The following is a 13,100-nucleotide window of genomic DNA, read 5'->3' on the forward strand; positions in this document are numbered from 1 at the left end:
AAGCTCACAGGCCTTATGTAACTTGCCCACGGTCACCTAAAGTGACCAGGCTAGTAATCAAAGCCAGTCCAGTTTTGAACTCGCTCTCTTTTGAATGTTCTCGAAATTCGGTGGGGGTAACTAAGCAACTGTACTTTGAGAAGGGAGAAGGGCAAGGCTCAAGAAACTTTCAGAGTGACCCCAGTTAGGTCCTAAAATATGAATAGGCAATCACCAAGCGTGGAGAGGGAGATCATTCCAAACGGAGGCAACAGCAAAAGCAAAAACACGGTCAGAACTGCAAATTCCTTCACCTTTTCTTTTTCTCTTGAAGGCGGGGGTGGGGACTCAAGTGAGAACTTGGGACGCCCCAGAGACCTTTGGCTCGTCCGAAATTTACTCGCTTCTCTCCTTGGCCATTCCTCCTTTTCGCCCCATTTTGATTTCCTGCACCCCACTTTCCTGGTCCCCTCGGTGCCTCCCCAGGATGAATGAAACGGAGGAGTTACCAGCCGGAAACTAGTAGAGGGAGCAGGGGGAAGAGGTGCGTGTGTGCAGGGAATGAGAGACCCAGAGAGGGACGCGCACGGTAGGAAAGTTGACCCCAACGTCACGCGCACAGGAGGTCACCGTCTTTTCACACTTGACTCGCCCACTCTGTCTTTCCTGCCGGATTCTGAAGAGCGCACCGCCTCCTACCTTCCGAGGACGCCAACCACTGCTCCTGCGCTTACTCTCCTCCGCACCTCCCCCCACCCCGCCTCCTACCGAGCGCGAGAGGGGCGGGGCCTGAGCCTGGGAGGTGCGGAGGTAGGCGGGGGACTGGGCCGCTGTTCACCAATAGAAAAGAGGAACCGAGAGCCACGTGCCCAAAAGATACCCAATCACATTTTCTACTCCATAATCCGCCGTCCCTGGGGTGCGGCCAACGAATTGACAGGATTGGGCGCGCACGGTCACGTGACCCGAAAAGGTAAATACGACAACGCGGTTTTTCCTCGCCTGCGGAAAATCGTTGCGCGACGCTGTACTTTCGTTGAACAATTATTTAATGAGCGTGTGTGATGTGCTAAGCACTGTGAAGATGCTGTGGCTTCTGGGATGTACGTAATACCGACATTGCATTACTCTCGGTCCAGCTACTGTACCAGTGTTTCCCGTATTCCGTTTCCTGTAGTGAGCACCCCGCAGATGCTCTTTAAAGATCGTTAAAGGAATTAGTTCTCTCTTCCCCAACATTTGGGATGATAAAAAGAGGTAGGTTTTTATGTCAGACGATATTTTGAGAGCCCAGTTGGAGTACTTGGGTGACTCTCTTCTTTATTTGTTGTTTATCAACCGAAAAAAATAGGAATAAGCAACAGTCCCCTAAAATCTTATTTTTCGGACTTCCCTGGTGGCGCAGTGGTTAAGACTCTGCGGGCTCCCAATGCAAGGGACCCGGGTTTGATCCCTGGCCCATTACTAGATCCCACATGCATGCCGCAGCTAAGAGCTTGCACGCCACAACTAAAACCCAACGCAACCAAAAAAAAGAAAAAGAAAAAGAAACTTATTTTTCTTCCATCTAAACAGGGGCTTGCAGTTTCCTTTCATAGAAGAAAGACGTTTATAACCTTTACAGTTCTTTGAAGGCTGAGGCCAGTTCTAACTTAATTCTGTATTCCTTGCAATCATACTGTAGCACAGTATGTATAGAATAGCCATTCTACCTAGGTTTGATGAATTTGCATTCGACAATAGTCCCGTTCTTGCCTGCCAAAAGGTCCTGAGAGCTGATGACCAACACTTCATTCAGCAATTATTTATTGACTGCCGCATGTATCAAGGACAGTACCAGGCAGATAGGGATACAAAAGTGATTAAGACACCTCATTCTGCCTTCAGCAAATTCATGGTGTGATGGCACTTTTCCTCTAAATTATCCAGGTTTGGGTTCCAATCTCAGCTATCCCATCTATGAGAGGGTGGCCTTTGACAAATCACTTGCCTTTTTGAGCCAGTTTCCTCATCTGTAAAATGGGGAGGTAATAATACCTTCAACTATAGAGCTGTTGTGAGGATGATGAGGTAATTGTGCAAAATGCTTGGCACACTCTGGAGCACAGAGCATAGCATATGTTATGTAGCATATGCTAGTTTGACAGCAAGAAAAAAAAAGTTTCAGAGAAGACTAAACTGAAGGCAGCTACTAACAATAAATCATTGTCTTCAGGCCAGTCCCAAATACATTGTGTCCTCAGCATTTTGTGCTGTGTCTGGCCCAGAGAGAGTATTCAATAAATATTCATTGAATGGATGAATGAAATGAAGGAGAAATTGGGCCAAAAGACAAATCTGCACACACTCCTTTGCTGCCCACCATACACCCAGCAGCCTCCAGTGGTTTAAAACTGCTCAGTGATGGCTTCTCATAGTCCACATCGTCCTTTCATCTCTCTTTGCTTTTCCAATTCAGTTCCCTCTGTGCCCCTCCCCACTCTTTCTGGTGAATTTCAGCGCCAGTGCAGTCATAAACCTTTGTAGAGAAACTTGGCCGAGTAACTTAGTGGTTAAGAACTCAAGCATTGCCAAGCAGACAGATCTGGTCAAATCCTGACTCTGCCATTTGTGTGATCTCAGGCAAGTGACTTCTCTGAGTTTTTAGTTCCTCATCCATAAAATTGGGGCAATAACATCGATCTCACAGAGCTGGTTTGAATGCTTAATGAGATGAGACACGGAAAGCCCTTAGCACAGTGATATGTGGTAGGTGCTCAAGATGTAGAAGCTGTTATTGTTAATTATATTTCATGACTACAGTGTAAAAATCAGCTTGTAGAGTGTGGTGAAGGCTTTGAAGGGTTTACAAAGGAGTTATAGGAAAAAATGTTTAACGCAGTTGGAAGTGGAGGCAGAGAAATAAGGGGGCGAGATTTGGCTCAAACTGAGGAGTCCACCACTTCAGGCAGGGCAGGGTCATGGTTAAGAGCGTGTGTTCTGTTGGACTTGCTGGGTTCAGATCCCTTCTTTGCTACTTACGAGATGAATCTTGGTGGGCAAGTGACCTGGCCTATTGAAGTTCAGCTTAGAAAAATAGGATTTGCTAATAGTGTCTAAATCTTACAGGGCTGCACGCAGCCCTGGTGCGTAGTGGTTCCCTGGTGGCGCAGTGGTTAAGAATCCGCCTGCCAAGACAGGGGACATGAGTTCAAGCCCTGGTCCGGGAAGATCCCACATGCCTTGGAGCAACTAAGCCCGTGTACCACAACTACTGAGTCTGCACCCTAGAGCCTGCGAGCCACAATTACTGAGCCCACGTGCCACAACTACTGAAGCCCGCGTGCCTAGAGCCCGTGCTCTGCAACAAGAGAAGCCACCACAATGAGAGGCCCGCGCACTGCAACGAAGAGTAGCCCCTGCTCGCTGCAACTAGAGAAAGCCCGTGTGCAGCAACGAAGACCCAACACAGCCAAAAATAAATAATAAATAAATAAATAAATAAATAATCTTATAGGGCTGTCCAGGGAATTTAGAGACACACAGTTCTGGCACAGAATATCAGTGGTTGTTAATCATTATTAAAGTCTCATGGTACTCACTTCCTAGAAATATCCCTCTAATTCAACCTCCAAGGCTAGAAGGACTGATGCTCACAAAGGACCAGGAAGTGACTTAGTCGTGTTCAGTAGATAGAGAATAAAAGAATCTCCAAATGGGAGGCCTTTCAACATGGTACTTTATTGGAGGGCATGGTGTAAGGTGAAAGCCATGGGGCAGGTAGGGAATCACAATTTCCTGGGACGATACTCAGGCCTTACAGTACTTCTTGGTGTTCAGGTTCTTGTGCTCCTTGTTGTATGGGACCTTTGAGAAGCAGATGGCAGCAGTGCGGTCACAGTTGCAGATGAAAGCCGCACAGGCATCGTTTTTGCCTGGAAAAGGGCAAGAACAGAGGACTGAGCAAAGGCGGTTCATGCTTTATACAATCCAGGGGCAGGAAGAATTCACTGAAATGATCTGGTGGCCATTCCATTGGTGCAAATTTAGGGTTGACAGATAAAGCAAATAAAAATACTTGAATTTCATATCAACAATGAATGTAATATTTGGGACACAGACTAAAAAAATCATTTCTTGTCTATCTGAAAATAAATTTAACTGGGCAGCCTGTTTTATCTGGTGATTCTAGGTGTGATAGCTGCTTTTTGGAAAGTTCTGTCTATTTCACACCTCTAAATGTACTCACTGCTTTTAAAACCCATATAACCACAGAACTCTGATAACATAGGCAAGCAATTGCAAACCATATGGAAAATACTATGACATATACTCAAGGAAGCAAAGTATTGTACATTTCAACTTAGTGAAGTTTCATAAGCCAATTTCTCTAAAGCGCATATTTTAAAAATTACAGTGTCCTTAAAATACAATATTATACAGACATTTATAGTAATTATGTCTATATGCAGAAATGTTTCCAAGATATTTTATTAAAGGGAAAGAATACATAGTATATGCCAAAAAAATTTGAAGGGCAATACATCTAACTAGTTATCTTGGGTATTAGGATTATAGGTGCCTTCTTCTTTCCATGACATACATTACTGTAGAATTTGAAATTACATTACTTTGACCTTGTTTACTTTTGTAACCAAAAGAAACAACAAAAATAACATTTAAAATACATTTCATGGAAATAAAAACCAAAATAAACAAATGGGACCTAATGAAACTTAAAAGCTTTTGCACAGCAAAGGAAACCATAAACAAGACAAAAAGACAACGCTCAGAATGGGAGAAAATATTTGCAAACGAAGCAACTGACAAAGGATTAATCTCCAAAATATACAAGCAGCACATGCAGCTCAATATCAAAAAAACAAACAACCCAATCCAAAAACGGGCAGAAGACCTAAATAGACATTTCTCCACAGAAGATATACAGATTGCCAACAAACACATGAAAGGATGCTCAACATCACTAATCATTAGAGAAATGCAAATCAAAGCTACAATGAGGTATCACCTCACACCAGTCAGAATGCCCATCATCAAAAAATCTACAAACAATAAATGCTGGAGAGGGTGTGGAGAAAAGGGAACCCTCTTGCACTGTTGGTGGGAATGTAAATTGATACAGCCACTATGGAGAACAGTATGGAGGTTCCTTAAAAAACTAAAAATAGAACTACCATGTGACCCAGAAATCCCACTACTGGGCATATACCCTGAGAAAACCATAATTCAAAAAGAGACATGTACCACAATGTTCATTGCAGCACTATTTACAATAGCCAGGACATGGAAGCAACCTAAGTGTCCATCGACAGATGAATGGATAAAGAAGATGTGGCACATATATACAATGGAATATTACTCAGCCATAAAAAGAAATGAAATTGAGTTATTTGTAGTGAGGTGGATGGACCTAGAGTCTGCCATACAGAGTGAAGTCACTCAGAAAGAGAAAAACAAATACCATATGCTAACACATATATATGGAATAAAAAAAAAAAAGCGTTCTGAAGAACCTAGGGGCAGGACAGGAATAAAGACGCAGACGTAGAGAATGGACTTGAGGACACGGGGAGGGGGAAGGGTAAGCTGGGACGAAGTGAGAGAGCGGCATGGACATATATACACTACCAAGTGTAAAACAGATAGCTAGTGGGAAGCAGCTGCAAAGCACAGGGAGATCAACTCAGTGCTTTGTGACCACCTAGAGGGGTGGGATAGGGAGGGTAGGAGGGAGACGCAAGAGGGAGGGGATATGGGGATATATGTATACATATAGCTGATTCACTTTGTTATACAGCAGAAACTAACACACCATTGTAAAGCAATTATATTCCAATAAAGATGTTAAAAAATGCAAATAAATAAATAAATTTCAGCTTTATTATCCATAATTTAATTATGTATATCTGCTTACCTTCAATAATCTTATTAAGGTTTTGTTTTTCTCTGCTCCTTTCTCTTAAAAATCGTGAATGTTTTCCTCACCCACTCCATTAAAGCATAAATTAGTGCTTAACTAGATTATGAAGTGTGCATAATGAAATAATTATTTAGTGAGTTATTGTTTTTTTCTTTTAATTTTTTTATTGAAGTATAGTTGATTTACGATGTTGTGTTAGCTTCAGGTGTACAGCAAAAGTGATTCAGTTATACATGTATATATTCTTTTTCAGATTATTTTCCATTATAGGTTATTACAAGATATTGAATATAGTTCCCTGTGCTATATAGTAGGTCCTTGTTGTCTATTTTATATATAATAGTGTGTATGTAGCAAGTTATTGTTAATCATGTGAATAAACATCTTCTGCTGCAGGCTTCTTGACCTGCTTTTGCGGGGAGAAGGCAGTTGCAGTTAAAAATAATTATTTGCGAAAATGTGTGGGGTGGTGTGTGTGTGTGTTTCTCCTGGGGAGAGTGTCTATAGCTTTCATCAAATTCGTAAAGGAGTACAGAATCCATAGAAAGAAACTCTTGCTGATCAAGTTGTAGGGCAAAAATATGATTTCCCATATATTTGGCTTTCTGAAGTGGAGCACAACCAAAATCTCTGTTACCAGGAGACTGTGTAAGCAAATTAAGCTATTTTATGCAGTGATGAAAGAAGTAACAATGAAGACTATGAAACAATATGGAAACATGGTCATAACATGGTGATAAGGGAGAAAACGCAGAATGCAAGATTGTATCTAGACTGTGCATTCATCAAACATTTACATCCCACAGGATGCCAGGCTCTGCTCTAGATTCTGGGGATACAGTAATGAAGAAAACAGACAAAAATCCCTGTCCCTGTGAATCCTACTTTCTATTGGAGAGATAGCAAATGAAGAAATAACATAAATATATCAGCCGTTCAGAAATTCTGTGGAGAAAATAAAGCAGAGAGAAAAAGGATAATGCTGGAGAGATGGAGGGAGTGTGTTTGCAATTTAAAAGAACACGTTGAGGGAACTCCCTGGCTGTCCAGTGGTTAGAACCCCGAGCTTCCATTGCAGGGGGCCTGGGTTCGAACCCTGGTCGGGCGTGGCGCCTGGCCAAAAAACAAAAAATAAATAGAAGAACATGTTGAGGGAAGACCTCACTGAGAAAACAACATCTAAAGAAAGATCTAGAAAGAGGGAGTGACTCAATCATATATCTGGTGGGAAGTGTTTCATGCAGAAGAAGCAAAGGACTTGTGATGGGCACATGCCTAGCCAAGTTAAAATGACATAAGCCTTATTCCAAAGATAAGGGTGAAAAGGAACACAGAGGCATGAAACCATTTATTTCTTAGGATGGTGAGATGCCAGGTAATTTTTTTCTTGGCACTTGGGGAGTTGGATTATGGTTATTCCAGTGTTGTTGGTACGTTTTTTAAAAAGTGGGATGTATCTGTGAGTGCAAAATGAAGGGCAATGAAAATTCAGAATGCTGGTCTCACACGACAATACCTTACACCTCTCTGAATTGTCTGCTTTTCAGAACCGCCTTCATGAAGGGATACATTTCACCATGAGCACTGCATAACTTAGTGGTTAAGACCAGAGCCTTTAAAATCAGAAACAACTGAATTCAAATGCTGGCCCTACCTCTCATAAGTTGTGTGACTTGGGGCAAGTGACTATTTTTGAGCCTCAGTTTCCTAAACTGTAAAATGGGCTTAATAAAACCTATCTGATATACACACCTTGCCTAGTACCTGGCATGCGATGAAAACCTGATACGTGCTAATTCTTAGCTCTTTTTATGAAACAATGAAGCAGTGTGGCATGGCAGTTAAAAGCAGAGGTTTTGGAGTCATATAGACCTATGTGCAAAAGCCAAACACCGGGGCTCCCCTGGTGGTGCAGTGGTTAAGAATCCGCCTGCCAATGCAGGGCACACGGGTTTGAGCCCTGGTCCAGGAAGATCCCACATGCCGCAGAGCAACTAAGCTCATGCGCCACAACTACTGAGCCTGTTCTCTAGAGCCCGGGAACCACAACTACTGAGCCCGCGTGCCTAGAGCGTGTGCTCTGCAACAAGAGAAGCCACTGCAATGAGAAGCCCACGCACCACGACGAAGAGTAGCGCCCACTTGCCGCAACTAGAGAAAGCCTGCGCACAGCAACGAAGACCCAATGCGGCCAAAAATAAATAAATAAAAAATTAAAAATTATGTAAAAAACAAAACACCACCATTTATGGGCTGTGTGCCCTTGGGCAATTAGCTCAGCCTTCTGAGCCTCAGTTTCCTCATCTGCAAAGTGGGGATAATATATAGTACCTATCCCATAGGGTTGTTTCGAGGATTAAAGGAGACACTGCCCAGCACCAAGAAAATGATCAATCAGTGGTGACTATCATTACAATTATTTCTCCCCATGCCTACTGAGGGCCTTTGAGCCAACAAGGGGGTAAACCTACTGTTGCAGGTGATCTCATTGTCGGAACACGAGTATGAGTAGTGTTCGGTGTAGGGATTGTCCAGGAGGAATGTACAGCTGTCTAGTTTCTTGGCTTCACTGTAGCAGTTGTCGTGTGTCTGGCAGCACCTGGAGAGGGGGAGGGACAGAGTTGAGGGAGAAGCAGGGGTAGGGCAGCAGGTCCGCCTGAACCTGCCCCCTCGGGAACAGGTGGGGATGTTTTAGCTGACCTGCTCTGAGAGGTACTGGTCCTGCGGCTTGAAAAAATTAAGTCCTTTTCTCATGTTTACTGAAGGCGATTTTAAAGTGGTTTCAGGAATACAGTACAAGCCTGTATTCTGAAGATGCAGTGAAGGTTTCTCCACTTCAGAAGATTGAACCCTTGCAGTGATGTTTTGTGTTGCAAAGTTCTGCCACTAGAGGGCAGCAGCACTCGCTACTTTACATCCCCGACCTTCCGCTTTCCATCCCCGATAGGGAGCATTGGATTCAGGCTTTTCTCGTTTTTGTAAGACGTGAACGTGTGTTATCTTCAGCAAATAGGCAAATCTCCTTTCTGTGCCTCGTGAGATCTTTGGCTTGTGCTCTCCCCCCACCCCAGGGATACTCTCCCGGCAGATCAACTCACGTGTCCAGTTCATCCACAGGGGTCCCTGATCCACCCAGGCCACAAAAGCAGCCGTAGTCGTTGAAATCCAGCAAGGGGTCACTGCTGGGGATCGTGCACTTGATCATGCCGTGGAACCGCCATAACGACCGCGGGCTGATGCCGCTCTGGGCAGCGCCCACTGCAGGAAGACACAAAGTTCGAATACGTCCTGGTTGGCTGCCGGCGCCCCAGGGACCCCACTGCCTGCTTGCTCTCTCAGACCCCGCGCCGTCCCCGTGACCCCGGCCAGCTGCCTACCCTGAAAAGAGCTGGATACAGGAACCTAGTAAAGTGAACAGGAAGTTTCTTAACAGCTCACAAAACATAAAACTCACCATTTTAACCAAAGTGTACAATTCAGTGGTTTTTAACATTCACAGAGTTGTGCAACCATCCCTACTAATTCCAGAACATTTTCATCACCCCCAAAAGAATACCCAGTACCCATTAACAATCGCTCCCCTTTCCCCCCTGCCTTCTGGCAACCACTAATCTGCTTTCAGTTTCTATGGATTTCCCTATGCTGAACGCTTTGTATAAATGGAATCATACAATATATGGCCTTTTGTGACTGGCTTCTTTCACTTCACATAACGATTTGAGGTTCATCCTTGTTATAACATGTATCAGTACTTCATTCCATTTTATGGTTGAATAATGTTCCACTGTATAGATAGACCACTTTTTTTTTAGCCATTCATCACTTGATGGACATTTGGGTTGTTTCTACTTTTTGGCTATTATGTTTATTTATTTTTGGCCACGCCATGCAGCTTTTGGGATCTTAGCTCCCCAACCAGGGATCGAACCCGTGCCCCCAGCATTGGAAGCACGGAGTCTTAACCACTGGACTGCAAGGGAGGTCCTTGGCTATTATGAATAATGCTGCTATGAACATTTGTGTACTAGTTTTTGTGTGAACATATGAGAGTTTAAAACTATCCCTGTTATTTATCCAGCAAATATTTATTGAGCACCTACTATGTGCTAGTCACTGTCCTGGGAGCTGGAGATACATCATTGAGCAAATAAAAAAATCTATAACCTCGTTGAGTTTATGTCCTAGTTGGGGAGAAAAACAATAAGCAATAAAAGTAATAAATAAGGAAATCGCATATTGTTTTAGAAGGTGGAAAAACTGGTGTAGGGCAGGGGAATCTAAACGGAGGGTTGGGTGGGGGAATGACAGGGTTGGGGGGGCAGGAATGTAAGGAATAGTGAGAGGCCTGTGTGGCCTCTATGCTCAACAGGAAACAGGACAACCTCTTTTCTGCCCCGGGACCCACGCACCTCCTCTTCCCTCTGCCCGGCACACTGGTCAGCTCACTTTTCAAAAGGCTGGAACATCTTGGTTTAAATGCTACCTCTTCAAAGAGGCGCTTTGACCACCCAAGCTCAGTGGCTCCTCTGCTACCACTTTTCTTCATGTTCTTTATAGTACCTCGAACAATCTGTATCCCTCTATTTAATGCCTCCCTCTCATAGGACCATAAACTCCTCAAGGACAGACCTCATGGATTTTATTCCCCAGGGCCTGACACAAAGGAAGCACTCAATAAATATATGAAGAGTTACATGAATGAAATCATCAATATGTGATTTTTTAAAAAAGTAATTCTTTCTTTATTTACTTATTTATTTGGCTTAGTTGTTCCACAGCATGTGTGATCTTCCCGGACCAGAGCTCAAACCCATGTCCCCTGCATTGGCAGGCAGATTCTTAAACACTGTGCCACCAGAGAAGTCCCAATATGTGAATTTTTAAAAGTTTCTGGCACATAGTAGGTACTCAATAATTATCTATTAAGTAAGCTTTCAAAGTCAGCCTCTAGCTGAGTGTTTGCCCAAATCAAGCACAAGGCTTGGAACAGCCTACCTGGAAGCAGGACCTCTTTACCTCCTGTGTAGAGCCCTACCTGTGAGATTTGGTGCCCTAAAGAGATTTGGCGCTAAATGATTTGGGGATACTGTGCAATCGGCCATCAGTGTCATCTCTTTGCCCCATACCAGGCCCTTCCTGTGCTTGATCTGCTGTGGACACCGAAGCCGCTCCATGTGCTTAAGCTCCACGGTGAAGGAAGAGCGGCAGCTTGTCGTTCTCCCCCAAAAGCAGCCTCCACGGTGGCAGCCCACAGAGGCTGTGTCCAGGAGCAGAGCCTGGAGCCTGCTCAGATGGGAGTGGCCTGGCTACCGTGGCCCATCTCCAGACCCCCGCTTCTACTTCCCTCCACTTTCTTTCTGATCCAGCCAGCTCTGCTCTTTGCAGAGGCCAGACCTGCACAAAACTACTGCTTGTGTGTGTGCGCGGGCGTGCGTGCTCCTTGGAGGGGGAGCATGGCTTGTTCATCTCTGAGTCCCCAGTCTCAACACCGAGCCTGATGCCTTAGAGGCTGTGATACCATAGATGTTGAGTGAATGAATGAACAATGGCTGAATGGGGTGGGATTTGAATTCTAGTGAATTCTGATTCTATTAGTTCATTAAATAAATAGTGCAAACAGCACTATTCCTGCTCTCATGGAGCCCATGCTTATGTGCGGGTGTGGGATAAAGAAAGAAACGAATCAACAACAGACACGCTGCAGGCAAAGACAGGTGCTGAGAAGACGTAGTACCGAGGCCATATGGTAGGGGAAAAGGTGAGGGGGCTCCCTTAGCTGGGATGGAAGGGGTAAGCCTTTCTGAGATGGGTCATCTGAGTTCAGACCTGAAGGTTGAAAGGGTGCCAGCCACGGGGGGGATTTGAGGGGACCCCAATATGGGACCTCTTAAGCCCCACAGTGAGCCCTGAAAACGACTCCAGGTCTGGCCAGCCTTGTGACATGTGGCCCCCATTGCAGAGGAGAGAGATCTCAGCTCAGGAAGGGGTGGAGCTGGGGGGACTCGCCTACCTGTGAGCAGAGCAGCCAACACGAGGAGTTTCATCCTGTTGTCAGTTGGTGAGCAAGAGAAGAGACTAATGTCACTATGGCCTCCCTTCTTATAGCTGCCCCACTGCCCCAAGATAAGACTGTAGTGTTTGCTTTGCCCCCTGCTGACTCTGGGTTGGCCTTGAGTCTGTCTGTTGCAGAAATAATCCTGAACAACAAGCAAGCCCTGGCAGCTGGGGGGCATTGGAAGTAGTGTACATATTTGTCATCAGTGCTTTTGAATGAAAGGGATTATTTCTGGAGGTGCACATCTTGGAATCTTGACCCTCACACCCACCCCTTTGCACTCAGCCCAGCTTCATCATTTGTGTGTGTGTGTGTGTGTGTGTGTGTGTGTGTGTGTGTGTGTGGCAAAGCTGTCAACCCCATTGAACAACCGGGAGAAGGGGGATGGGAAGGAATTGACGGCTGCCTCCATGTTCTCTCATGTGCTTGAGTCTGGGCTGTGGGTCTCGTTGAATGGTTCCCATGAATTATGCACTTTGCTGATGAGGAAGCAGGTTCAGAGAGGTGAAGCAACTTGCCTCAGGTCACACAGCTAGCAAATGGCAAAGCAGGGGCTCAGACTTAGGTATGTCTGATTCTAAGGCACACATTTAATTTTTTCCCCACTACGTCAATACCACTTCCCTCTCCCCATTCCCCACAGTGGGCTTGTAAGAAAACCCTGGGCTTTGGAATCCTAAAGGCTTGGATCTGACTTGTAGAATAAAAAGGGTTTTAGAATTGTCATACCAAAGGTCTAAATAACATTTTTAGGTGAAATTCACATTGTAAAACTTTAGTATTATTTATTTATATAGTTATTTATTATAATATTAACCATTTTATTTTAAAATTTTATTTATTTATTTATTTGGCCGCACCACGCGGCATGTGGGATCTTAGTTCTCCGACCAGGAATCGAACCCGTGTCCTCTGCAGTGGGAGTGCAGAGGGAGTCATAACCACAGGACTGCCGGGGAACTCCTCCATTTTATTTTTAAAGTGAACAATTCAGTGGCATGTAGTACATTCACAGAGTTGTGCAACGACCATCTCTACCTAACTCTAGAAGATTTTCATTCTCCCCAAAGGAAACCCTGTCCTCATTAGCAGTCACCTTCCCCCAGCCCTCAGCAACCACTAATCTGCTTTCTGTCTCTATAGATT

General features: G+C 44.5%; 1 protein-coding gene across 1 annotated transcript; it reads right to left on the reverse strand.

The window, feature by feature from the left end:
* Positions 1-3,768: 3,768 nt before the first annotated feature.
* On the reverse strand, positions 3,769-11,973 carry PLA2G1B (phospholipase A2 group IB). Its single transcript, XM_060119483.1, has 4 exons — positions 11,910-11,973; positions 8,998-9,157; positions 8,371-8,498; positions 3,769-3,893 (listed from the first exon to the last, which is right to left on the reverse strand). Exons 1-4 carry the CDS (start codon positions 11,941-11,943, stop codon positions 3,769-3,771), a joined length of 447 nt encoding a protein of 148 aa, XP_059975466.1. The 5' UTR covers positions 11,944-11,973.
* Positions 11,974-13,100: the final 1,127 nt, after the last annotated feature.

This window comes from Mesoplodon densirostris, chromosome 15 (assembly GCF_025265405.1).
Source record: "Mesoplodon densirostris isolate mMesDen1 chromosome 15, mMesDen1 primary haplotype, whole genome shotgun sequence".
Lineage (NCBI taxonomy): Eukaryota > Metazoa > Chordata > Mammalia > Artiodactyla > Ziphiidae > Mesoplodon > Mesoplodon densirostris.

Bases quoted from the DNA above. Each gene is read 5' to 3' on its own strand.
- PLA2G1B (XM_060119483.1), bottom strand. From the start codon at position 11,943: ATGAAACTCCTCGTGTTGGCTGCTCTGCTCACAG. The intron at 8,499-8,997 runs GTGAGTTGATCT...CCCCCTCTCCAG, and splicing joins CCTGTGGATGAACTGGACAC to GTGCTGCCAGACACACGACA. The intron at 3,894-8,370 runs GTAGGTTTACCC...GCCCTTTTCCAG, and splicing joins CAATGAGATCACCTGCAACA to GCAAAAACGATGCCTGTGCG.